General features: G+C 34.1%; 4 protein-coding genes across 14 annotated transcripts; 2 read left to right on the forward strand and 2 right to left on the reverse strand.

Annotated features, from left to right (window-relative positions):
- The first annotated feature begins 1253 nt into the window (after window positions 1-1253).
- Window positions 1254-8562, forward strand: LOC112011755 (uncharacterized). 6 transcript variants are annotated; one of them, XM_065779947.1, is made up of 13 exons: window positions 1254-1427; window positions 1561-1627; window positions 2776-2942; window positions 3968-4272; window positions 4418-4558; window positions 5014-5229; window positions 5324-5506; window positions 5896-6117; window positions 6391-6507; window positions 6595-6738; window positions 7087-7188; window positions 7541-7609; window positions 7992-8562. In XM_065779947.1, exons 4-13 carry the CDS (start codon window positions 4060-4062, stop codon window positions 8244-8246), a joined length of 1662 nt encoding a protein of 553 aa, XP_065636019.1. In that variant the 5' UTR covers window positions 1254-1427; window positions 1561-1627; window positions 2776-2942; window positions 3968-4059; the 3' UTR covers window positions 8247-8562. The 6 variants fall into 6 exon arrangements, with proteins under 6 accessions (XP_065636019.1, XP_065636020.1, XP_023899863.1 ...); XM_065779948.1 differs by having other exon boundaries at window positions 2783-2942; XM_024044095.2 differs by having other exon boundaries at window positions 1564-1627.
- Window positions 8563-11057: 2495 nt separating this feature from the next.
- LOC112011760 (uncharacterized protein At2g39920) lies at window positions 11058-15280 on the forward strand. 6 transcript variants are annotated; one of them, XM_065779949.1, is made up of 6 exons: window positions 11058-11345; window positions 11652-11712; window positions 11833-11994; window positions 12474-12921; window positions 13965-14096; window positions 14791-15280. In XM_065779949.1, exons 3-6 carry the CDS (start codon window positions 11925-11927, stop codon window positions 15002-15004), a joined length of 864 nt encoding a protein of 287 aa, XP_065636021.1. In that variant the 5' UTR covers window positions 11058-11345; window positions 11652-11712; window positions 11833-11924; the 3' UTR covers window positions 15005-15280. The 6 variants fall into 6 exon arrangements, with proteins under 6 accessions (XP_065636021.1, XP_023899869.2, XP_023899871.2 ...); XM_024044101.2 differs by having other exon boundaries at window positions 11060-11345; window positions 13896-14096; XM_024044103.2 differs by having other exon boundaries at window positions 11060-11345; window positions 11652-11696; window positions 13896-14096.
- A 608-nt stretch (window positions 15281-15888) lies between these two features.
- LOC112011757 (L10-interacting MYB domain-containing protein) lies at window positions 15889-19627 on the reverse strand. Its single transcript, XM_024044099.2, has 4 exons — window positions 19531-19627; window positions 17427-17767; window positions 16738-17325; window positions 15889-16634 (listed from the first exon to the last, which is right to left on the reverse strand). Exons 2-4 carry the CDS (start codon window positions 17736-17738, stop codon window positions 16161-16163), a joined length of 1374 nt encoding a protein of 457 aa, XP_023899867.2. The 5' UTR covers window positions 17739-17767; window positions 19531-19627; the 3' UTR covers window positions 15889-16160.
- Window positions 19628-24572: 4945 nt separating this feature from the next.
- On the reverse strand, window positions 24573-25818 carry LOC112025551 (glucan endo-1,3-beta-glucosidase 13). Its single transcript, XM_024058219.2, has one exon. It carries the CDS (start codon window positions 25816-25818, stop codon window positions 24667-24669), a length of 1152 nt encoding a protein of 383 aa, XP_023913987.2. The 3' UTR covers window positions 24573-24666.
- Window positions 25819-26004: the final 186 nt, after the last annotated feature.

Below are 26004 nucleotides of genomic sequence, written 5' to 3' on the forward strand. Positions count from 1 at the left end.
TTCATTAATATTTACACATTTAGAACTACTAATATGACTAAAAGTGTCATGAGAGTCACTCCAAAAAATGAACACCAATATAGCTTTGAAATCATACGATTGGAAATTGAGATCAACCATGACAAGGATGGAGAAGATAGTAAAAAAAAAAAAAAACATTTATGTGGCATTTGGTACGGGGTAATATTTTAAGATTTCTAGGAATGTTTAAAGATTCCCCATTGCAAATTATGCCAGGGAATCAAATGTCAGGTGAATCTAGATTCCTTCTTTAAACCCCTCTCAGTAGAAATGTGAATTCCCTTTAAAACAGGTGGGTATCCACATTCTCAAGGTTAAAGGAAATTGTATTTTTTATAAATTGACAATTTTAATAATTTTTTCTTATCATTTAAGCAATTAAGATAAAATATAAAACAAATCATCAATTTCTTTTTCCTTATCTTTATCTTTTCCTGCCAAAATAATATAAATAGGATAGACAACTCTACTGATATATTTTTTTAACAAAGTTCTATTTAGGTTTCATGTGTGGAAAAAAAAAATGTTTGAAGGGGACCCTTCATTATTGCCAAGGATTCATTTTTGCTATTGTGTGTGTGTTGCTCAACAAATTATTAATAGTTTATATTTTGTTTCTCATTATTTATTTAGAGGAAGATTTTTTTTTTTTAAAGAACTTGGTAGTTTACGATCAAATCTAATGATAGAATAGGAAAAATAAATAATTCGTTTAAGATTCCTGAAAATAAATCAAATATTATCATCTCACATTCTTAGGAATCTTAAGAGATTCTCTATGAAACCAAACATAAGAATAACTACATTCCTAGGTATCCAGATTGCAATAAATCACATTCTTAAGAATCTGGATGATAAGAGTAATGTGGATTCTCCCGTTCCAAATGCCACATTAAAGACTATTTCATGTTATTGTAAAAACCAAATAATGTCTTAGTATGATGAAAAAGAGCATACCATAGATTTAAAACTCTTTATTGAAAAAAAAAAAGAAAAAAAACTTTTCATATAAAACTCAATTAGAAATTTAGGGTATGTTTAGAAACGGTTCTTTTTCTATATTTTCTGTTTTTAAAAACAATTTTTTATTTCCTAAGGCAAAAAACTTGTTTGGTAACTTATTTTAGGCAAAAATCAAAAACTATTTTCAATTTTCATATTCTGAAGGAAACTGAAAATTGTTCGTTCGTGAGCTGTTTTTATTTTTCAGTTTTCACTTTCCTCATAAAACACGCTACTACACTGCCTATTAATGAACCAGCGCACTGGTTCGATCCACTTGAATCACAAAAGCTTTTCCCACGCTTCCATTTTTTTCACTCAATATTTAGCGCCTAACGTAGCTGAGGAACCCTTTATATCTTCCTTTCACAAAGAAAACCTTGATTGAGAGAACCACTTGTAAGGTGAGTGATTGGTCTTCACCAGATTGTCCTTCATGACTGCCTTTGGTTTTTCAGTAGATTCTACTATTCCTTTTCTATTCATTATCTCACTCTCTTTTTTTTCTTTTTTTTTTTCTTTTTTTGCTTGATGTAGCAGGTCTGTGTGGGTCTGTCAGATTTGGGGAAGTATTTCATAATTTTAGGGACCCAATCACTCAAAGGTATAGGTCTTTTCCTTTTTTCTTTGTTTATGGATTATTACAAAATTGCTAGAGCATTGGTATGTATTTTATGTAATGCAATCTGCTGTGCCTCTGTTTGATGTAATGTTTCTTTGTAATTTTTTTTGACAAGTGGGTTTCTCTATGTGTGTGAATCTGTGTGTGTCGTGTGGGCTCTATGGTGTAGCCGTGTGTGTATGTTAACATAAAATTATTGACTTATTGCAGTCAGCAATTTATTTAATGATTTTTAGAAACCATTTTGTAAGCAAGTTTGTGAATAGCTGAATGATGAAGGCAAATCTAAAATAGGGACACAAGCTGTTTGATGTTAAGGTTGTACACAGTTTATTATAGAGAAGCACACAAGCTGTTTGATGTAATGCTTCATTCAAATAACATAAAAAAAAAATAAAAAATTATAAGATGATTAATTCAGTTTGAAATGCAAATTTGAGTAAAGCAGTAGGATTGCACTACTTAGGCCTTAGGTTCAAGTCTTACTCATTAAAAAAAAAAAAGCTTGATATACTTAATTTCAAAAAATGCAAATTTGGGTTCTTTCTAAAATGCATGGGAAGTCTCTACGGCCATGTGGTTCAGTAATACATGTTGAAACTTTATAAAATGCAAATGGGCAATTTGGGTTCTTTCAAAAACTTTATAAAGGTTGTTCAGTAATACATGTTGAAACTCCATGTGGTTCAGTATGAATTTAAGTCTCTATGGCCAAGTAATACATGATGAAACTCCATACTGAACCACATGCTTCGCTTTCTTTAACTCATCTTCATTAGCACCTGAAACAAAAACAAAAAAACTAAATGAAGACCTTGCAGTAGGTCTATCAAATCACATATACACTAATTTGCAAACTTTCTACATTTATTGTTAAGGTTTGTGGTAGAAATTTATTTGTTCTGTTAAGTCTCAGAATAGGCAAAGGAAAATGCAATCTTCTAATCATAATATTTTTAGATTTCTATTTGTATTCAAATTATTGTGAGCTCTATGGTATAACCGTGTGTGTTAAAAAAAATGCATGGGAAGCTAATGATGTAGTGCTAAGTTTGAGTTCTTGGGTAAGTGGCCTTTCAACCAATTTAGGGTTAAATGTTTCACTACTAACCCACCCAACAACTGCAAAGCCCACAGAATCAGAAAGATAAAGCAAAAAGACCGCAAAGAAAGTGAAAAACCTTTAACTCTGTACTCAGTGTGCCATAGAATCCCTTCCCCAGGGAGTGAGAGAGAGAGAGCGCTAGAGACTGCCTAGGCGCTGCCGTGCCCACCGACGGAGACGATGCCTGTGCCGGTGAGTTTTTGTTTGTTTGTTTGTTTGGGTTGTGTTAAATTTTCCTCATTTGTTTGGGTTTGTTTAGTTTTTGTTGTTGTTGTTGTTGTTGGGTTTTTGGGTTATGATTTTTGTTGGGTATGTTCACTCTTAGAGCAATTTGATCATATAAGAAGTTTCTGCTTTAAAGAATTGAGATATGAGGTCAGGCGTAATCAGCTGGAGTAATTAATTTATGTGGTTTGTTAATTTCTTTGGGTTTAAAAACAGTAGATGGGGTTTCTGATCCAAACAATCTAATCATGGTTTAGATAGTTAAAATGGTCCATTTCACAATTTTCACTTTTAGCCGGGACTAAGTTTCTGATGGAAATTTGACACACCACCCCAACCAAAAAAAAAAAAAGAACTGTTTGTGACAGAAAATAAAAATGGCTTTTTGAGAAGCAAAACTAGTAGTTCAAAGGGGCTGAGTTGCATTTTGTTGCATAGCTGTGCTCCTAAGGTCTGTAGCTTTATGGGTTAATACTTGAATTGCATTGTTTATTTGGGTCATTATCTATGTTTGTGGTGTTAGGACTTGGAACTTATAACTTTTTTGAAATTTGAAATTTGAAATTTGTCCAAGTTTGTGGTGGTAGAACTTGAGAAGAAAAACTAGTAGTTTTAAAGGGGCTGAGTTGCATTTTGTTGCATAGCTGTGCTCCTAAGTTCTGTAGCTTTATGGGTTGTGAATACTTGAATTGCATTGTTTATTTGGGACATTATCTATGTTTGTGGTGTTAGAACTTGGAACTTATAACTTTTTTGAACTTTGAAATTTGAGTATGTTTGTGGTGGTAGAACTTGGAACTTGTAACTTTGAACTTTGATATTCATATTTGACATTTGTTCATGTGTTTGTAATTTGATACTTAGTTGTTAATTGTTATTTCCTTTTATAAGTAATTTGTGTCAAAATTTACATTTTTTTTCCCAACGATTGTTTAACATATATTATGAATTATGATTACTGGTTTTTTTTTTCCCTTCATATTTTTTTATAGAAAGTAGAATCTTACGATCCTCGATTGGCTCCACGGCACACTCTCACCATTCCTGTGTAGAATCTTGATCCTAACAACCATCCGTGCCTGCTATGGATTTTGGAGCAGCTTCTTCTAGTGTTCTCAACAGCAATCACTTCTTGTGCCTCATTCCCAATCCAAAAAATTTTCAATCACAGAGTGACCTCCCAAGCTCGAATCTTCATCTTCCTTCAAATGCTTCGTTTCAAATTTCCTCCTCAATTTCTCGCAGAGATTGCACTTTTAAAGCCACTCTTAAAGACACCAATACCTCCACGCCCATGGTTCATCTCTCTCTCTCTCTCTCTCCTCCTTATTTTTTAAAATAAATTCATTTGATTTTATTTAATTTGATAATTACATAATTGGGACTAAATCTTATATAACTCTTTTTATATTTGGCGTTTTTGGTTGAATTTGTTGTTTCAGGTGAAGATGTCTGGGAATGAATTTGAGCTTTCAAGTTTAACAGCTTTGTCACCATTGGATGGTCGTTATTGGAGTAAAGTTAAGGACTTGGCTCCTTATATGAGCGAATACGGCTTAATCTATTTCCGGGTCTTAGTGGAGGTGCTTTTCTAATATAAAACTTTTATGGATACCATCATATCATATTATTGGTTATCAAAATCTGTTTGAATATTCTTGTTTTTTCAAAACAAGAAATTATTTGTGTCACCAATGGGGTGGAAAGACAAGTCTTTTGGGAAATGATATACCAGTTTGATGGAAATTTGGGTTGATATATATATTGATAAGTAGAAAGTTTTATTGAAAATGAGAAATATTTGTATTCAAGACTATGAACGCAAAGTATTTATAGAATTACAAGCAATCATATAGAAGACCTACAGTTTTATTACTTGTCACAAAGTTAATAAATATATAATCTTTGAAGTTTGGTTTGTTAATATCTATGTACAAATCTCATAGTCTGCCAATCATCTTCATTATTATTAGTTTGTTTTTTGTGAGATTCTTTTACTTTTTAAAAGTTTGTCCCTAATTTATATACTGTCTATCAGATTAAATGGTTGCTAAAGCTTTCACAAATTCCTCAAGTCACAGAGGTTCCAAGCTTTAGCGAAGAAGCTCGGTCATATTTGCAAGGAGTAATGGATGACTTTAGCATGAATGACGCTTTGGAAATTAAAAATATTGAGAGAGTGACAAATCATGACGTAAAAGCAGTGGAATACTTCTTGAAACAGAAATGCCAATCACATCCGGAGATTGCTGAGGTTGGGACTCACTTCTTTCTAATGAAATCATCAGTGTTTATAGGTTTCATCTTGATGTTTTAGGATCACTTGACCATACTCTTTCTCATTGCAGGTGCTTGAATTTTTTCATTTTGCTTGCACATCTGAAGACATCAACAATCTTGCCCATGCATTGATGTTGAAAGAAGCAATGAACACTGCCATATTTCCTGTCATGGATGAATTGATTAAGGCAATATGTAACACGGCGAAGGATCATGCTCACATTCCAATGCTTTCTCGCACTCATGGGCAGGTTATTTGTTATATCTTGGATAATTTGTTATTTATGCATTATCATGTTATTAGTCACTGAAAGGCTGCAATATTGGCCCATGTCCTTACCTATCAATATTGGCCCATGTCCTTATGGTTGAAACCAGAATTTTTTGTAAATGCATCTCATAGTATTATCATTTCTCAAAATCATTCAAAGACTTTGACTCTTGTTGTATGAGAGATGGTGATTGAAATTTTGTTTGAAATGCATGCTGTGATAGAATCACCATCTTGGTTGATTACTTGATTTATCAATTATCTTGAGTGTGTAGCTATCTTCAATTCTTTTGATTTTTGATCATTTATTCCTTTTATGCTCTGATATTCTTAGATAGATAGATCACATATTTTCTTTATCTACCTTAGCCGGCTTCACCTACAACTTTGGGGAAGGAAATGGCAGTTTTTGCCGTCAGGTTAAGCAGAGAAAGGAGAGATATGTCTCAGGTTGAGTTAATGGGCAAGCTTGCTGGTGCAGTTGGAAATTACAATGCACATCTTGTTGCATATCCTGATGTTAAGTGGCCTCAGATTGCTGAAGATTTTGTAAAATCACTTGGATTGAGTTTTAATCCCTATGTCACTCAGGTATGCTTCTTGGGCTTGTTTATTCTTCTTAGTAAAAAACTTATTGTTGGGTTTAATTCTATTCAAATTTTACATTTTCAAGTAACTTAGTCTATTCGTGAATAAAAATTGCCAAGTAGAAGAATTATTGTTGCTTTCAATGCCTTCAATAAACATGTTCAGTAATGGCTCAAGTACTATGTCAACATTATGTTGATTCATAAGGATGCAAATAATCATGAAAGGTTTAATTATGCAATGATTTTTCTTATTGAATTACTGTTTGTTTTGCAGATAGAAACCCATGACTATATGGCAAAACTTTTTCATGCAATTATCCAGTTCAACAATATATTGATCGACTTTGATAGGGATGTATGGGGCTACATATCTTTGGGATACTTTAAGCAGGTCAGCATCTGATATAAATGACAATATTGAATATGTAGTTCTCCTTTATACATGAAAGTGATTGATGAAGTTGGAAATTTTGATCAGACAACTAAGGCTGGTGAGATTGGGTCTTCAACCATGCCTCACAAAGTGAATCCGATTGATTTTGAAAATAGTGAAGGTAATCTTGGTGTGGCTAATGGAGGTCTATCTCATCTAAGCACTAAGTTGCCTATTTCACGTTGGCAGGTAAGATATACTCCATTTCCATGTAATTTTCCTTTCTTCCATGCACCATTGTCCCTGCTCTAAGTTGTTGCTCTGAGTACCTAAGGTACTTTAAATCCAGAAGTAACATTAAGTGGCTGTGTGTTTGAAGCTGCCAAAGTTATAACACATGTATTACTGTTTGCTGTAAAAACTGAATTTGCTCACTAATTTCATGGATTAGTGTTGTTGACATAAACTAAGCCTTCAGGAGCAATTTTTTGCTAGCCATTTCAATTTATTTCACCCTTGTATGGATTTTAAGTTATGGAAATCTAGTTAATGGGGTGGCACTAGTAATAGGTTTCTTGTTTTCTGTTGTATTTGCAGCGTGACTTGACTGATTCAACTGTTCTAAGGAACATGGGTGTAGGATTAGGGCATTCAATTCTTGCTTACAAAAGCACGCTACAGGGGATAACAAAGCTTCAGGTATGCAATATAATTCAGAATTATGCTTCATGTTTTCTGGAAGGTGCACAATCATCTATGCATAGTGCAGGAGTTACCAAGTAATGGATGGATATTCTTCTATGACACATACATATTATGAAAACATTATTATCATGCACTAATTGTTTTGATGTATGACATATACATATTATTTAACTCAATAGCTGTCAACTCCATATCACCTGTTACCTGTGTAGCAATCTCTCACTGACGTTCTTCAGTTTTCCAATGCTATAAATGTTTCGAAGTGGCGGGGAAAATAGCATTGCTTCTTCTATGTTGTGCATTTCACTCTTTTTATTTTTCTTGTGGAATTTGTTTTGAACTCTAGGTCAATGAAGCTCGCTTGAGTGAAGACTTGAACCAGTCATGGGAGGTGCTTGCTGAACCAATACAGACTGTATGTATCTCCATTGTGTGTGTGTGTGTTTTTCAATGTATACAACTTGTCCATTTCTGAGGATTTGAGGTTTAGTTACTGCCTACATCACCCATATTAGTTAATATTCAGTACAACAAGCATTTGCTAATATGTACCGGGAGCATGTGTGTTTTTTTGATGTTCTGTGGCATTTGGTCCTTCATTTGTGTTATACCATCTGATTGGAGTGCCTTCGTTATGGATTTTAAATGAGTTTATTAAATTTGGTGGGATTGAGTTTCCTCTCAGGATAGAAGATATCTTTCCTATATAATATGTTTAGCTTACTGCATTAGCTCTTCTCTAACCTAGATCTGATGTCCTTGTCATTCTCTCAGTACTGTTCTTTTCTTGATTATAGGTTATGCGAAGATATGGGGTTCCTGAACCATACGAGAAGCTTAAGGAGCTAACAAGAGGAAGAGCAGTTACTAAAGAAAGTATAACACAGTTTATTGAAGGGTTAGAATTACCTAAAGAAGCAAAGTCCAATCTGTTGAAGTTGACACCACATACCTACGTGGGAGCGGCAGTTGAACTGGCCAGGACTGTAGACATAGCCGTCAATTTGGTGAATGGGACGAAGGTCTTTGAAACTCAAAGTGTGAAGAGTTGAACATGATATTTGTTAGTGAAACTGCTTACTAGGTATTGTTGCACCACTGGATCCAACTTCAGCACCTGGCTAATCATCAAGTAATCAGGTAAAACTGACCAGAGGTCTGGTAAAATATGATTTGCTGGGAATGTTAATTTTGCAGGAAAGAGGGAAAAAGGACAATTTTCTACTGGTTAAAGTATGTAAATTGTAACTGAAAATGATTGTATGTCGTGTATTCGAGTGAGCAATTGAGGGCTCAAAATTTTGTAGACAATTTTGATGCAAATTTAACCATCTTAAATAATCATGCTGATGATAAATAATTTCTCTCTCTTTCATTTTTGCTTGAAACGTCTCTTGCTGAAGTAGGCCAAGGATTTGACTGTTAAATATGGAGTTACCAGGAATGCGACAAAACCAAGACTCTGCATCTGAGTCATGACTATAGAATTGGGTGCGTCGAGTGAATAACCCAAAGATGTATATTTGGGTCAGAAAACATAGCGGTTTCAGAAGATAAAAAAGGCCAGTTTCTGGCTGAAAGAATCACACAAAAAGACTACTTTTTTTTCTATTGACTACTACTAGCACCCACCAATTGGACTGCATTAATTCCTCACTGTATGTTTCTGAGAGTATTATTTTATGATGTGTTTACTACATTTCCATCAATTATTAATGACCTATAACTATTTGTCTATCTACCTCAAAATAAAAACTCTCTTGCAATTACTGAGGTAGGAGTGTAGGACATGAAAGTCGTTAAGATGATCACTTAAAAATTTCAATAATACTCAAATAAACCATGGATTCTTTTTTAATACTATAAAATTTCTGACAAAATGAAAGCTACAATAATTGGAGACATGTTCGTCTTCATCATAGCACATGCTACAACGATGATACAACGATGATGTTTTCTATAAATCATGTCTTGCCAACAAAAATGTAACAGATCAGTACATTCTACTGACACAATTATAGAATTTGATCTCTCAAATCTCAGCAGCTTAATAAATAAATTTAGCTGCGGTTGGTTTAACTTATTTATTTATAAATGTATAAGAATATTTAGCTTTTCTTTGTTTCTACTAATCACTTTAGCTTCTTGTTGAAATGAGTCAAAACTAGAGAGGAGCCTCCGAGGTCTGAGCCACTTAATCTCATTAATAGGTTTTAATCAAATTTCCATTTTCTTAAGATACCATTAAATTAAGTTTATTGATCCAATATATTAACATTTTTGTTCCTCTTAACATTTAAACAGATTTATAGAAAGTTATAACTTATTAAAAACCTCATTTCTCAGTAATAATTTTTTTTTTTTTAAAGTGATAAATAAGTATATTTATTACATTTTCTTTCTAAGCTTACTTCTTGACAGCTAAATATATTAATTAATTGATAATTCTAGCCAAGTAAAAATATATATATATATATATAATTTTTTTTTTCGGGTGCAAACAAAATCACACAATAGTGTCCAAAAGGATACTGGACCGGTGGTCCTGGTATTATTTAGGAATATGTAGTTATGTACTAAATAACAGAAATGAAGGAAATGGGGGAGAAAGTACTAGAAAAACAAGAAAGCGACTCATTCCTAAGGAGACAGTTTTATCATCACAAGTCGCATTCAATCCATTGCGTTTGATTAATCATATGATTTACTAATTTATTAAATAAGTTATATGATTGTTAAATGGATCAAATAATTAACATTAGACACAGATACTTTATATATATATATATATATATATATAACATAGATACTTATTTAAATCATATATAAATGTTCTTCCAAATGAACTTTGTGCAAAACTTTGTTACACCTAACAAGGAGTTTTGCTGTTTTGGAACAAGACAAGCTTTTGCTTTGGGTTTAAATATTCCTTTTTTTTCTTTTTTAACTTGAAGGGAAAATTAAATAAAAAGACCTATAATTTATATGATATTTTATATTAGTAGTTAGATTTTTAATTTTGTTATTTAGGCCCAAATTTATGAAATCATTTTAACTTAAAGCTTATGCTTATATTTCTGTTATTTATTTATGTTATCATGGGCAATTACGAAACAAACAAAAGCAAAAACCATTAATTAAACTTTGTATTTTACTTAGAGCTAATTCATAATTCAATTTGGTAGCTATTGAACACAGAGGGTGGGTATAGAGAAAAAGTCTTGCTTAAAGTAAGAAAGTGATTACTCAAAAAATATACGAAGTTATTTCGGTGAAAGATTAATTTTATCAACAATTTTCATTTTTCTCTATTCCATTATTGTCTAGAATAGAATAACGAAGATAAATATAAGTTTCAAATTGAAAAAATTTCATACTTTAGGACTTTGATTGATAAAATTAAAAATTTAGGACCTAAACTAAACTGGGCTTAAAGTTTAAACAATTTTCTTTAAAAAAAAAAAAAATTAAGTGTAAAATTTAAAGAAAAATTATTTATCATTTAGAGAGTTTGACAAATTACAATTAATTGTTTCCATAAAAAAAAAATACAATTAACTATGTTTTAAAATTCTGGATTAATAAACATAATAGTTAACTATAAAGATTTTTCATAAAATCTTGAATTTTAGTTTTATCCTTAAATATATTTCCAACTTTAAGCACCTTTTAAAGCTATTTAATCTTTAGCCAATATTGACAATTTCTATTACTAAAAAAAAAAAATTGGGAGAAAGTTACTAAAAAAAAGTTTTAAGAATTTTTTTTAAATTTTTTTTTAGAAAATCTTACTCATTTCTGGTAGTGCATTGAAGGCCAATAATGCCCGTTACAGTTATCGTGGTCCTTTTATTAGTTTTCAAAAGGAAGCTTCTCGTCTTAGAAATAGACACAATTAGAGAGAGAGAGAGAGCGAGAGAGAGATAACGATCATGGCGAAATATCTGTACTGTAGTTTGCAAGTGCTTGGTTCTTTTTATCCTCTTCTCTCTTCCAGAAATCACTCTTCACTGCTTCACTTTGGTACTCTTTCTCTCTGGCACGCCAACTACTTTGACTGATTGGTTAGCTTCTATTCTTTGTTTTATAATTTATTGCTGGGTGACTTGTGGAGCTTGTCCGTAGAAGCATTTGCTCAAGCAAAATAAAGGGTTAGTCTCTTCTTTTCTTTTTCTTTTTTCATTGGACCAATATGATCGCATCAAAGGAAAGTTTTTTAACAATCTGATCAGCTGAGAGTCACTTACCCAACAAAGATCAGCTCAATTTTTCAAGGACCCAGTTGATAAATTTGTGATTTTTTTGTATGATAATGGCTGATCAGATGGTTAAAAATCGAATCTTTCTTATTGGGTTATTGTAAATGGTCTCTTCATTATTTGATCTGTGGAGGATGTGATGGTCTATAATAACTTTCTATTCATGTATGTCTTTGTTTCTTGGTGTAACTGTGATAGGATAGGCAAAGAAGTTGAGATGTGGTACTGATAGCTTTTAGCATGGTAAATGAAGCTGCTTGTAAGTTATGACTTTATTCAGATGTTTTAGTTATTTTGACTTTTGAGTACTTATTATGATTGAGACTGTACGGCTCAAATGAGGCTGGTGTTTGATTGAGTTTGATCTTTGTTATTATAGGTGGTCCTTCAATAATCCAGAAGAGATGTGGAGATTTGTATGTGCATACTATTACTACTTGTGCCGGTGATTGTTGATTAAAGTTAGAAACCATGTCTGCATATGCGCATCAAATGGAGCGGGAGTACTCCGCCCAGAATCTCTCCAGTAGAGAGAATACTGGTGTGTGATACCTATGTCTCGCTTGTCATTTTTTACTTTTATATTTGGGTAGAACAATTGATTTATGCAATTTGGTGGTTGTTAGGATGGTATACAAGTAGGTTTCAACTCATTTGGAGCACTCAAAAACTCTCTCAAGTTTTCATTCATAGATATCTTTGTCTATTCTAGTAGGATTGTGTTATTGTTATTGTCAAATGTTATGTTTTGAAAGTGCTTTAACCAAGGACCTAAGACCTTACTCTACCCTATTAAATTTGTTTACAAAGTTGAAATTTGTATGAAACTTATGAACCATTGTTGTAAAGTGAGATTATGGAACTTATTCTGTCATTTGACTGGATTTTATGAATATAACATTTGCTTATCTGATGCCTGCATTGGTCGGCTATTGGTAAGCTATTGACATTTTATGATTGAGGTCAGATTATGTTTCAGTAACATTTGTGGATTAACTTCGATAATCTTCCATTCATTAGGCACAGAGATAGGAAGCCATTATGAGTCAGGGTTCTACATGACATCTTTTGCTGCAACAATCTTCATTGGTGCACTTGTAGCTGTTGGGATTTTATTAATTACTTTGCTGATTGCATTAACTGTAATGTTGCAATCTTGTCAAAGTCAGAGTTCAGGAGTTGTTGAAGTTCAGAATATAAGTGATGATTACAATGATTGCAAGGCTTTTGCTCTGTATGCAGAGCTCAACAGCTTGCAAGCAGATGAATTCCCTTCATTTTGCAGGATTCCTGCTATTCGGTATATTAGAGCAGGTCAATATGGAAGGGATTTAAATTCTACCATGCAGCTGGTTCAGAATTATTTCAGTAGCATTACACCTCAAAGTGATGGTCTTGATGTTGTATTGATCGACATAGATGACATTCTTACCTCAAATCCTCAGCATACCATTCTAATAATGCACAGGTAATTTTCCTTATAGCTTTTCACACATCTTTTTGTGTATTTTCTCCATTTCATGTCAAAGTTTTGATTGGGGGGTTTATATGTTAGATCTCTGACTCTGCTCAGAGTTCTTTGACATGTTATTGTTGTCTTGAATGGGCAAGTTGGTTTCCTAAGGTTTCCGTTCATGTCAGTCATAAGTCACCTGAAGAAAAAGACATCTTTCATCTTGTACAATTATTTGACATTAAAAACTGAAGTTCACTGATCAAAAAGGAGACTGAAGTTCCACCCTTCCTTTACCTCACATCTCATTAACCCCCACCCCCACACTCCCCCTCCCCCAACGTTTTTTTTTCTTTCCTTATATGTATATTTCTTATACATCCACTCATTAACCCCCACCCCCACACTCCCCCTCCCCCAACGTTTTTTTTTCTTTCCTTATATGTATATTTCTTATACATCCCTGATGCAGGGAGCATTAAAACCAAATTCATTTAAGATTTGTTAGTCACCTTCCTTATGTTTTTACTTTGATTGAAATGGTTTTTTAAGGGAGAATATGTACTCTGGAAAATGGAAATAGTAAATCAACTTTATTTAAATTCGATGTGCATTTCCATTGCCATCCTCATTTTATGTCTTCAAGTAAAATCTAGGACATAAATTTTGGGACTAAGGCTTTGTTTGTTTGGTTGTTGTTGTTGTCATCGTCGTAGAGTAAAATCTCCAAAACAGCCCTCCACCGCAAGGCAGGTCAAATTTATATTGTCCATCTATGTGTCATTACCCTAGAAAATAAATATTAAAAAAGAAGAAAAAAGTCCTTTCTTCTGCTGAAATCAGTTTGACACTCCAGTGTACAAGTTCAAATATTTCATTACACCAAATTTTGATTAACTCCTAGTCTAGCAAATTGTATGCAATGCCTTTACTATCTTCATTTACCATTGTTATATATCACATGAGACAAAAATGATTGCCTGGAACAGATTTGATCAGTTTGGTTGTAGTGACTGTGTCAAAGAGGCTAAGCATCTAAAGCACCTACTTATCCTTAGATTATACATGAAACTTCAAGCTAGTGGGTGGCCTTTAATTTTGTTGACAAGAAAGTCTGCGAGAGTACAAAATGCTACTGTAGAGCATCTTATTTCTACAGGATTCAGTGGTTGGGCATCATTGATAATGAGGTATTATTATTATGTTCCTTTGTTTAAACCCTATATGTGAAATTGCTAATTACCTGCTTTTTAAAATGTAAAGCATGTTTTCTGCTCATTATGTCCCACAAACGATAGTTTTTCTGTTTCTAATTTTCATTGTCATCTGGTAATTGTTGTCATATAGTCTTCTATCTACAATGCTATGAATTTCCACGTGATGCTGTGCTGCATTATGTGTAGTTTTGAGGAGTCAATACTTAATTTTAAAGTAAACTGGCTGTTTTGAGCAAGATCTAAGCGTTAGAGCTGCACCCTTTTGGTTTCTTTTGAAAGCCTTGTTCCCGATAGACATCTTTGGACCATTCAAATGGATTTGGTGCTTGCAACACTCTTTAGTCTTATTCCAATGTTTTTTTAGAGGATATTCATAGGTTTGATTTATTTAATTGTTGAGTTACTTGAGTATATGATATGATCATAAAAATTTGAAAGACCTTGGAGTCTCCCATATGCTATGTGATATTTATGACATGAGAAGATTTGAACCCATAATTTAGTAGTAGCTGCAGATGTATCTCCAATGGATTATGCCTATAAATATTCTCAGTCTGCTTTGATAACCATCTATCTTTCTGCTTAGTTGAGTGTACAGTAGCTTGAAATTGTATTTCATATTTGATGCCACCTATGCTGTGAGTTTAAATGGTCAGCACTTGTGCAGGTCAGACGATGAAGTGCATATGGATAGCTGTGATTACTTTTCAAGACGAAGGGCAGTAATACAAAAGGATGGCTTCCGTATAAGAGGTGTCATAAGTAGCCATTTCGATGCTTTAACCGGCCCATATTTAGGAAAGCATGTTTTTAAGCTTCCAAATGCTATATATTACGACTTTGAGCATCAAATTGAGAGCACATATAGACCAAAAAAATAGGTCATGGCTAAAGGTGGAACCATTAGTTTGATCTTGTATCGATCCTTTGAGAGCCTTGAAATGTAAACTCAATTCGTCATATCAAAGGTCTTGGCTAGGCTTGATTATTTATTTCGATAATTACAATAGTGAGAGAAAGGGAGATTTGAATCCTTATTCTCCTCAAGGAGAGCAAGCTATGCCATTGAACTACAAAACTCGACTTTAGCTTGGCTTGATTATTATGACTGTAAAAAAAACCATTATTGTCAAAATTTTGTTAATATTTGTTCACAATTTTTTTGTGTATCAGTTTATAAGAAACATGTCAAAATGTTCTAGCTGCGCTGCTCAAACGCTTATCTTATCTTTTTTTTTTCTTTTTTTCTTTTTCACTATTTATTTGTGTACCCGTTTATAAGAAAAGTGTCTAAACTGTAAGCTTTTCAAACACTTAGCAGATAATTCATTTGAGTCTTAAATTGATTCTCTTTGTAGGTAATCTTTTTAGTCTTCGGCTCGAAAGTTTTTTTTTTTTTTTTTTGTTTTTCTCTTTAATTTTTGGATTGAAATTTTACTTTATTTGGGCTAAACTTTTTAGTTTTTGACTAAAAAATACAAACAAAATAGACATTAGAAATTAGAGATATAGACCCTAAAAAAGAAATAAAAATAATAAATATTCAAAAGATTATCTTAAAATTCAAGTTTTAATAATGTGGATATTATACTAATATTTGAAAAGAAAAAAAAAATGTTATAATTCTAAACTTATATAATAATTTACATTTTTAAAATATAAAAAATGTTAGCAATCCCACTTGCTACGCAGGCACGTATTTATCTATTTTCAACTTGAATAGAGTAGAAATTAACTTACACTTTGGTCCAGGAAGTCTCAGAAATCTCAACTTAAAGTGCACAATTGTGCTAATTTATGGACTATGCCAATAAAAACGACAGTAAGTCAGTAACAGTAAGATAGAGTTGACCACCTAAATAATTTGTTAGCAAATGAAAGAAAATGATCTGACAACCAGTCCTTATAAGTCTATAAAAACAATCACTTTAAAGTTCAAAAATAAAAAAATAAAAACAATCACTTTAATTGCTAGTCATATGCAAAAACTACCTATAGCTGTACCAAGAAAAGGAGAGATCAAAACAATTCAGCATTCTATTTCAAAGGTGGATCAAGTGATTGCAGGCGCTGCAACCATGCAATCCTTACACTAGGCTTCTTTAGTTGAAGAAAAACTTCCCTGTAGTCCTTCTTCAAGAATATATCTAATGCAAACAAGTAGAGGTCACTTCCTTGTACCACTTCCTCCATCCCATCAAGACAGTCAATGCACTCCCCAATACTATAAGTGGGTTTGCCTTGTGTAGGTGGAACCATTTCCATTCTTTTCTGCATCATTAAGGAACCTCTTAATTCAACAGCATCACAAAGAAGCTCAGTTTTCTTATCTGGCTTCAGTATGTCTGGTTCTTTGTTGTGTAAGAGAGATTTTTTTGAAGCATACTTATACTTCTTACGTTGACTAGCACGCTTGCTTTCTCCAAGAACTGTTATTTCATTGAAAATGGTCTCCAGTTTGTCAGCAAGCTCAAGTTCCTTAAAGCGAAATTGTGCAGCTTCTGGGTTTTCCTGTAACAAATCCATTCCACTATTAAAAATCTAAAATCCATGCAGAACCTCCCTAAGTTTTTCAATTAAATAGAAACATCTATTGTTCATTCATTCAGCATACCTGTAAATAACTTTCCCAATCTGCTTCACTTGCACCAAATTTATTGATGTTTGGATCCCATTTCATACTACCAGTGCCAATTAGCTTAGACCAGACTTTCCAGTGTTCCTTAGTGACATCCCAATGATTCTTTAGCTGTATTCTATCAAAACTCAAACCAGTCTTTTTCTGAAAGGATTCATTAATATTCCTCCAACCCTCCCTATTAAAATGTGTTCGAGGTTTATTCCCCTGTAATGTCTGTTCTAGACATAAATCAATGAATATTTTGTGCATTGCAGGCATCCAAGTTGCTTTCGTCTTTCGAGGTGATGAACTAGACATGCTTTGTTCGCTAGCCATTGGTGTGCCATGTGTGTACTGAACCATAACAGTACTCCTCGATTCATCATCACATGAATTGTCATTCTTCCCCTTTGGCATTGTTGTCCTTTGCACTTTTCTAAGCAAACGGGAGGAGGTCGAACTACCATTGTGCCTCTTACGGCCAGTAGTGTCAGCAGCATTTATTGTTCCATCAAAGATAATTTCCAATTTTTCAGTGAACTGGAGTTCCTTAAATCTAAATTGTGCAGCTTCTGGGTTTGCCTATGACAAAATCCCATGTTATCACAAAAATTAAATTCATGAAAAACATTTTTAAGTTTTCACCAAAATAGCATTATCTACTGTAAAATCAGTTACCATACCTCTATATATTTGTCCCAGTCCTCTTTGCTAGCACCGAATGTCTTGGTTTCTGGATCCCATTTCATACTACTATCACCAATTAGCTTAACCCAGACTTTCCATTGTTCCTTGGTAAAACTCCAGTGATTCTTCATTTGTTTATTATCGTACCTAAAACCAGTCTTTTCATAAAATGATTCGACGATATTATTCCAACCCTCCTTATTAAAATGTGTCCCAGGTTTATTCCCCTTTAATGTCTGTTCAAGACATAGATCAATATATGTTTCGTGGTGGGCAGGTGTCCACACAGCAGGCATCCAAGTTGACATCCCTTCTTCAATTGCAATCTTCTGGTAGTCTTCACATGCATGATAGAATAAAAAGACAAGTTATATTGTTATAAGAAAAAACACTTAAGGGAAAAGAGACAGAGAAGCTGGGCTAGAGGCAGTAGCACATACAAACTATCACTGTGATCCATAATCTGAGGCAGAAAACATATAATCAATTGTCCAACACCCAACCCCACCCCCCCACCCCCACCCACCCCTTTTTTCCTATCTTTAAAAAATAATGTTGAACTGAATAAGAAGTAATGGAGACAGATTGTACCACTGTTTACAAGAACTATCAGAGTTCCACAGCTAATAACCCAAAAGAATATCTTTGAGGAAGGATTTGATAAAGTGAAAGGGAAGTAAAAGTTGGTAATCTTGAGTTTCTTACCATATCCTGGTAGTAGTCCGAAATAAAATTAGGGATAAAGTTTTCCTTCAAATTGGATAAGAGGAATCTCCTATAAGCTATTACCCACCATCCAAATGTATTCTAATCACATAACTCATTAAGTCATTTTAACCAATCACATAATTATTAAATATGCCATTTGATTAAAGCAAATGCATATGATCATTTGAATTGCCAAGTACTAGGTTGAACAAATTTTCTCCCAAATAAGTTTCGAGAAAAATTCTGTCATAAAATTAGCCAACTTTTCCAATAAATATTGAGTGCTAAGAGGAAAATATCACCAAATGGCTATCCTAGCAAACAACTATAGATATGTTCTTCCAAGTGGGGTACATAGGTACAAGTGGAAACTCTAAAGTTCACATTTTTAATACCAACATATGGATTTAGATTCAATTCAACATCATTTTTGGACCAATGCAACAAAAAATTTCACATATACTCATACCCCAAAGCAAAGCGTATAAGAGAGAGATTGAGGAACCCAATAAACTATTTTTTACAATCTGTCAATCTTCCTCATTTGTTTTCACATATACACAAAAATGTCTCTATGAGAGTGTGTGAGTGAAACAATAGTCTCTATGACTTTAGAATAGAAAGATATTAAAACTGAAAAAATTTTATTTTTTAATCTATAGCAGGGAACAAACAGAATCTTTTTTCCAAAGATTTTTCCCAGTTCTAATTAAGCTAATACTAGATATGTAATCATTTTCTACAATTTTCCTCAATTGTTTCACATATATACAAAATGTCTCTATGAGTTTGTGAACGAAACAACAATCTCTACAAATTTAGAACAAAATGATATTATAGGATCAATAATAGGGACAAACATAATCTTTTTTTTTTTTCAAGAGATTTTGCCCAGTTCTCAAATTAAGCCATGTAAATAGATAAGTAATCATTTTCTACAATTTTCCTCATTTGCTTTCACATACATACAAAAATGCCTCAATGAGAATGTTATAAATTGAAAAGCTGTTTCATATGAATCAATAGATGGGGAAAATTTTTCTTTAAAAGAGCCTTTGTCCAGTTCTCAATTTAAGCTATATAAAATTATAAATATATAAGCAATTATTTTCTACAATTTTCATCATTTGTTTACACATACAAGTGTGTGTGCGTGTGTGTGAGAGAGAGAGAGAGAGAAACATTAATCTCTATGAATTGTGTGTATGAAACAATAACTCTCTATGAATTTATAACAGAAGAATATCATAAACTGAAAAGTTGTGTTTATATGAATCAATAGTTGATAAAAACTGAATCTTTTTCTAAGTGAGCTTTTGCCCAGTTCTCAAATTAAGCTATATAAATAAATGGATAAGTAATCAGAAACCCTTTTGCAGAGGAATAAAATACCTGCATTCAAAAGGGTCGCATTTGTTTGGCAGTCTCTCAGTATTAAACGTGAAAACAGAGAGAGCTCCTTCTACTTCTTCTTTTTTTTTTCTTTTTTTTTTTTGANCACCCCTTTTTTCCTATCTTTTTACAAAGTAGATCCAAGATATAGTTAAACACTAGTGAAATTTTAAATAAATAAATAAAGGAAAAAAATAATGTTGAACTGAATAAGAAGTAATGGAGACAGATTGTACCACTGTTTACAAGAACTATCAGAGTTCCACAGCTAATAACCCAAAAGAATATCTTTGAGGAAGGATTTGATAAAGTGAAAGGGAAGTAAAAGTTGGTAATCTTGAGTTTCTTACCATATCCTGGTAGTAGTCCGAAATAAAATTAGGGATAAAGTTTTCCTTCAAATTGGATAAGAGGAATCTCCTATAAGCTATTACCCACCATCCAAATGTATTCTAATCACATAACTCATTAAGTCATTTTAACCAATCACATAATTATTAAATATGCCATTTGATTAAAGCAAATGCATATGATCATTTGAATTGCCAAGTACTAGGTTGAACAATTTTCTCCCAAATAAGTTTCGAGAAAAATTCTGTCATAAAATTAGCCAACTTTTCCAATAAATATTGAGTGCTAAGAGGAAAATTTTTTTTTTGAGAAGATATTTCTTCCTATTTGGGACCGGAGCTTTCCCGTTTGTTTAGAAAACGAACATCTCCATTTGTCATTGGTTTCATTTTCGCCAGAGTCATTAATATTACTTATTAATATTCATTATTTGGTGAAATAAAAATTTTAAAAGATAACTATAAATTAAAGTCTTGATATTAAAAATCGTTTTTTTTTTTAATGTAGAGAAGGAAAATATTTTTTTTTTAAGAAAATTTTTAATTTTTTTGGAAAAATATTTTCTGAAAAAATTATTTATTTTCTTATATTAGGTTGTAATCCTAAAAAGTAGTAAAACAACATTTTTATTTTTGACTCTTACGATAGATTATTAATTTTTTTGTATTTAAACACAAATTCTCAATCACTAAAAACAAATCCCAAATAGTGGGATGGCATTGCGTTGGGCTTGAATATGGGTTTTCCTATTCATCCCAATCCTAGTAGTTCGGGTTTGGAAATTTTTTTTTTTTTTTTTTTTTTTACAATATAAAATTCTACTCTAACATAATCTAAGTGTATATGTGTGTGAAACTCCCTCTTGAAGACTTGAACTCTGGTCCTTATTCCCACACTCCACAAGCATTTATACTTATAGAGTGACCATCGCACCAAGAGTTTGTGGTAGTTTGAAATTCTTTCAATGGCTGTGGATTCAAATTTTTAAACCTATTTTAAGTGTTTGTTTGGCAAGATTAATTTTAGCAATTTATTTTATTATTCAACTTATTTTTGCTACTATTAATAAGTTTTACTGTAGTTTTTGGTACTATTTATAGGCCCCACTACTATTTCAACTAACTTTTACTTTTATTTACAGTACTTTTAGCAAAAAAAATTTAGTTTCAACAAAATAAGCGGATCCTAAAAAAGAACCCTAAATTTTGTGAATTATTTTAAGTTTTAATCCACAATTGACCATATTATTAATTTAAATCACTAAAATACATCTATGTTTAATTTCTTTACACAAACAAGCAAAGTTTATAGATATATAATATAAGTGTACTGTGTATCTTTTTTTCTCTCTTCATATTACTTAATTTAATATAAAAGTGCTTATTAATACTTAAATTTTGTTAATAACATTTTAGATGTTTTGTTTTAAGTTTAATTAGACTTGGTTCGACTCGTTTGATCTCGTTTGATCCAACTCAAACTCTTCCAACAAATTGACAAGCACTGTATCCAAACAAAAAAAAAAAAAAAAAAAAATTACAATATAGAATTCTACTCTAACATAATCTAAGTGTATATGTGTGTAAAACTCTCTCTTGAAAACTTGAACTCTGGTCCTTATCTCCACACTCCACAAGCACTTATACTTATAGAGTGACCATCGCACCAAGAGTTTGCGGTGGTTTGAAATTCCTTAAATGGCTGTGGATTCAAATTTTTAAACCTATTTTAAGTGTTTGTTTGGTGTAAGGACTCAAATTGGATTGACCCTGAGTGACGGGTTTTCAGCCCAATAAGCCTAAACAATAAATTTATAGAGAGTGGGGCGAAAGGTTTAGGTGCTGGCCGTCGATCACCAAGCATGAATTTTCTTGCAACTAAGAAAAGTGCTAAGAGTTTCTCTTTCAAGGAGGGAGATGCTCCTCGGCCACAGGCCGAGGAGGCTTTATCGTTCTCCCCCCCCTTCCCCTCACCTTACTAACTTTTCTTTTATAGTTTTCATCTCCCTATCCCCTCTTTCCATCTGTTGATCATCTATTTGCCTTCTTATTTGGCCATCCGTCCCATCAGAGGCCTTATCGGTACTCAAGTGGTTCACTCTAATCAACGTTATCCTGCCAAGGGGTTACCTCCCCATTAATGCGGCCAGGGGGGGTTAGTTGAGTGCATTAAATGTGAGAATGACAGCTTACTTTGGGGTTAGTCTCCCTAAAATCCTCATCGTCAGGCCGAGGATGAGGTGGTCCTCGGTGTGGATTGGGAAAAGAGGCTTCCCCCAATTTAGCCTAACAACACCAACAAAAAATGGCCTATGCTCCTCAGCCTGGGCCTTGGGCCTGTTTCGTGGCGGGCCGAGGCTGTGAGGCTCATAGGCCCCACATTTGGCATGATTAATTTTAGCAATTTATTTTATTATTCAACTTATTTTTGCTACTATTAATAAGTTTTACTGTAGTTTTTGGTACTATTCATAGGTCCCACTACTATTTCAACTAACTTTTACCTTTATTTACAGTACATTTAGCAAAAAAATTTTAGTTTCAACAAAATAAGCGGATCTTAAAAAGGAACCCTAAATTTTGTGAATTATTTTAAGTTTTAATCCACAATTGACCATATTATTAATTTAAATCACTAAAATACATCTATGTTTAATTTCTTTACACAAACAAGCAAAGTTTATAGATATATAATATAAGTGTACTGTGTATCTTTTTTTCTCTCTTCATATTACTTAATTTAATATAAAAGTGCTTATTAATACTTAAATTTTGTTAATAACATTTTAGATGTTTTGTTTTAAGTTTAATTAGACTTGGTTCGACTCGTTTGATCTCGTTTGATCCAACTCAAACTCTTCCAACAAATTGACAAGCACTGTATCCAAACACATTATCAACAACCCAAAAAAAAAAAAAAATCATAAAAAAGGCTGACAATTACAATACCAACACAAAACCATACGTGTACACAAATCTTTCAGCATAATACAATTGTTCTGAAATTGCAAACAAAAACCCTTTATTTTTATAACATGCAAACAAAACCTTGAATTAACATCAAACTCATGGACTGTTTGAGAAGGAAGTTTAGGAGCTAGACTGACACTCTGACAGTGACCTTGGATGGCACTGGCACTTGAATATGCCTAATGTAAGCTCTAATTTACCATTCAACCCAAAAACAGCCAACAGCCAGACCGGTAAACATGGAATATGCCAAATTTTTTTGGCACAGTGCTACAGTGCCATTGCAAATATAGAATGGGCACTGTAGCAACTTTTCTATATCACAAATTATTATTTTAATGGTATTGTAGCTATTTTTAAAAATATATGACAGTACTGTAGCAACATTATATTATTTTAATGTGTAAATTATTATTTTAATGAGTAGAATAAAAAAATAAAAGTTGGAGTGTTAGATATATTTTAAATTGATATGAGATAATTGATAAATTAACTTTTTGAGATGGTAAAATAGAACAGTCTGAAAATACTGGATATGAATGCTGTAAGAGCATTCAATAGCTCCTCTAGCTACTTCTGTTTCATCAGTGGCTCGCTAAAAATCACTAAAGGGCACATAGTTGGTCTCAGATTTGAGACATAACTTTTTACTAATGGCAAAGTTCCTTCAAGTCACCATGATGGAAATTTTGCTGCTCGCAAATTAGCAATTTGGGAAGAAAATTACAACTACAAATAGGGAGCTTCCCATTTTATGAGTGTTAATGGTTATATGCACCTCATGCTCATAGCTTTCATTTCAATCTGATCTTTAGGATTTACTATTCCCAATATAAGCATGCAATAACAGTTGGAGCCTGGATATTTGGATTACCATAATGAAATGCATCATATCCAATTGGTTTGTTGAAATGCTAATCACACACACACACACACACTTATCAAATCAAATATCACATGCATTTGAACAAATGTGCCAGAGACCAACTATTAAACAGAACCATTCAAATCTTTGGGTAGCCAAACTCAACCATATGACCATATACACTCAACAAATCATTAACAAACCTTTTTCTGTGAAACATAAACCTGTATTTTCATTGAATTCTTGTTATCAAACACTTTACCCCTAAAACCAAATTCTGATTATAGACACGAAGAATTGTCTCATCTTTACAAGAATCAGCATCAAGAAAATGCAATCGATTTTTGTACTATACTTTTCACTACTACTGCAAAAGCCAAAGCAAGAAAGCAAAGACCAAGAAAGACCCAACTCTCACGAAACCAGTTTGGTGATTGATGATACCATTGCACCCACACCCAGAGAACTCGATCTTGTACTTCTTGGTCATATTCGGATACAGAATCCCCCAATTCCGATCATTCCTTAGCTTCACTTCCTTGTCAAACAGCTCGTATATATACACCTCCGCCACTCCTTCCTTCCTCAGCGGCGTGCCGGTCCCCGATCTCAAATGCTCCACAAGGTTCTTAAGGTACATCTCGACACACACACACACACTTATCAAATCAAATATCACATGCATTTGAACAAATGTGCCAGAGACCAACTATTAAACAGAACCATTCAAATCTTTGGGTAGCCAAACTCAACCATATGACCATATACACTCAACAAATCATTAACAAACCTTTTTCTGTGAAACATAAACCTGTATTTTCATTGAATTCTTTTTATCAAACACTTTACCCCTAAAACCAAATTCTGATTATAGACACGAAGAATTGTCTCATCTTTACAAGAATCAGCATCAAGAAAATGCAATCGATTTTTGTACTATACTTTTCACTACTACTGCAAAAGCCAAAGCAAGAAAGCAAAGACCAAGAAAGACCCAACTCTCACGAAACCAGTTTGGTGATTGATGATACCATTGCACCCACACCCAGAGAACTCGATCTTGTACTTCTTGGTCATATTCGGATACAGAATCCCCCAATTCCGATCATTCCTTAGCTTCACTTCCTTGTCAAACAGCTCGTATATATACACCTCCGCCACTCCTTCCTTCCTCAGCGGCGTGCCGGTCCCCGATCTCAAATGCTCCACAAGGTTCTTAAGGTACATCTCGGCGTAAGCCGGATTAGCCTCGACCTCGCTCGCGTCGGCGCCGGAGCTCGGCCACCCCGTCTCGACCACGACCACCGGAATATTCTCGTAGCCGGCGACGGCCATGGCGCTAACCACCGCGTCCACCATCATGTCGAAGAGGTTCCGGTACCGGACGCCGGTGATCAAGTCGTCGCGGAAGTTGAACGGATGGTCCTGGAACAGGGCGAAGCCGATCGGGATCTCGGAGTTGAGCCTGTAGAGCTTGTAAGGGTAGATGTTGATCAGGAACGAGGAGTTGGTGTCGCGCAAGAACTGGAGCAGTGGCTTGATGAAGCTCTCGGAGGCTGGGGGCTGGAACTCGGAGGAGGAAGGCGGGAACGGAGTGGAGATGATGCTGACGAAAGAGAAGGTGGTGGAGACGGAGATGCGGCGGATGCCGAGGTCGCGGAGGGCGAGGTGGACGTTTCGGACGGCGGGGAGGAGGCAGGAGGAGAGGCCCGGGGAGGAGGAGTATTCGTCGACGAAGTCGTGGCCGACGGAGATGGTTGTGATTTTGGCGCGAGGGTAGAAGGGGACGACGTGGAGGTAGAGCCAGCGGAGCGCGACGGAGCGGTTGGCGGAGATGGGAGGGATCAGGGAGTTGGGGATTGTGAGGAGGAGAGAGGTGTTTGTGTAGGTGAAGGTGCGGGTGAGAGTCGGGTCTGGGTTGAGGATGCGGAGGGAGGTGAGTTTGAGAGTGGAGAGGGCGGCGGAGATTTGGTCCGGCGGCGGTGGTTTGGTGGTGGAGGTGGCGGTGGAGTATGTGACGCCGAGTTGGGTTGGGAGCGAGGTTGTTAGTTGGAGGAGGGAGAGAGTGAGAGTGAAGAAGAAAGAGTGAGAAGGCATCGTCATCGTGTTTTCTTGAGCGAGAGAGAGAGAGTGGTTTGTTGGGAAATGGGATTTGAAATTTGGAGGGAGTTGTGTTCGTTTTGGCAGTTAAGAGTGGGGTGCGTATTGCGCACACTACTACCGCTACGGGTTGGTTGGTTTCTGTTGCGACTGTCACGTTGGACATTTGGGATTGGAATCTTTGATTTG

The sequence above is a fragment of the Quercus suber genome, unplaced genomic scaffold, assembly GCF_002906115.3.
Source record: "Quercus suber isolate HL8 unplaced genomic scaffold, Cork oak 2.0 scaffold_221, whole genome shotgun sequence".
NCBI lineage: Eukaryota > Viridiplantae > Streptophyta > Magnoliopsida > Fagales > Fagaceae > Quercus > Quercus suber.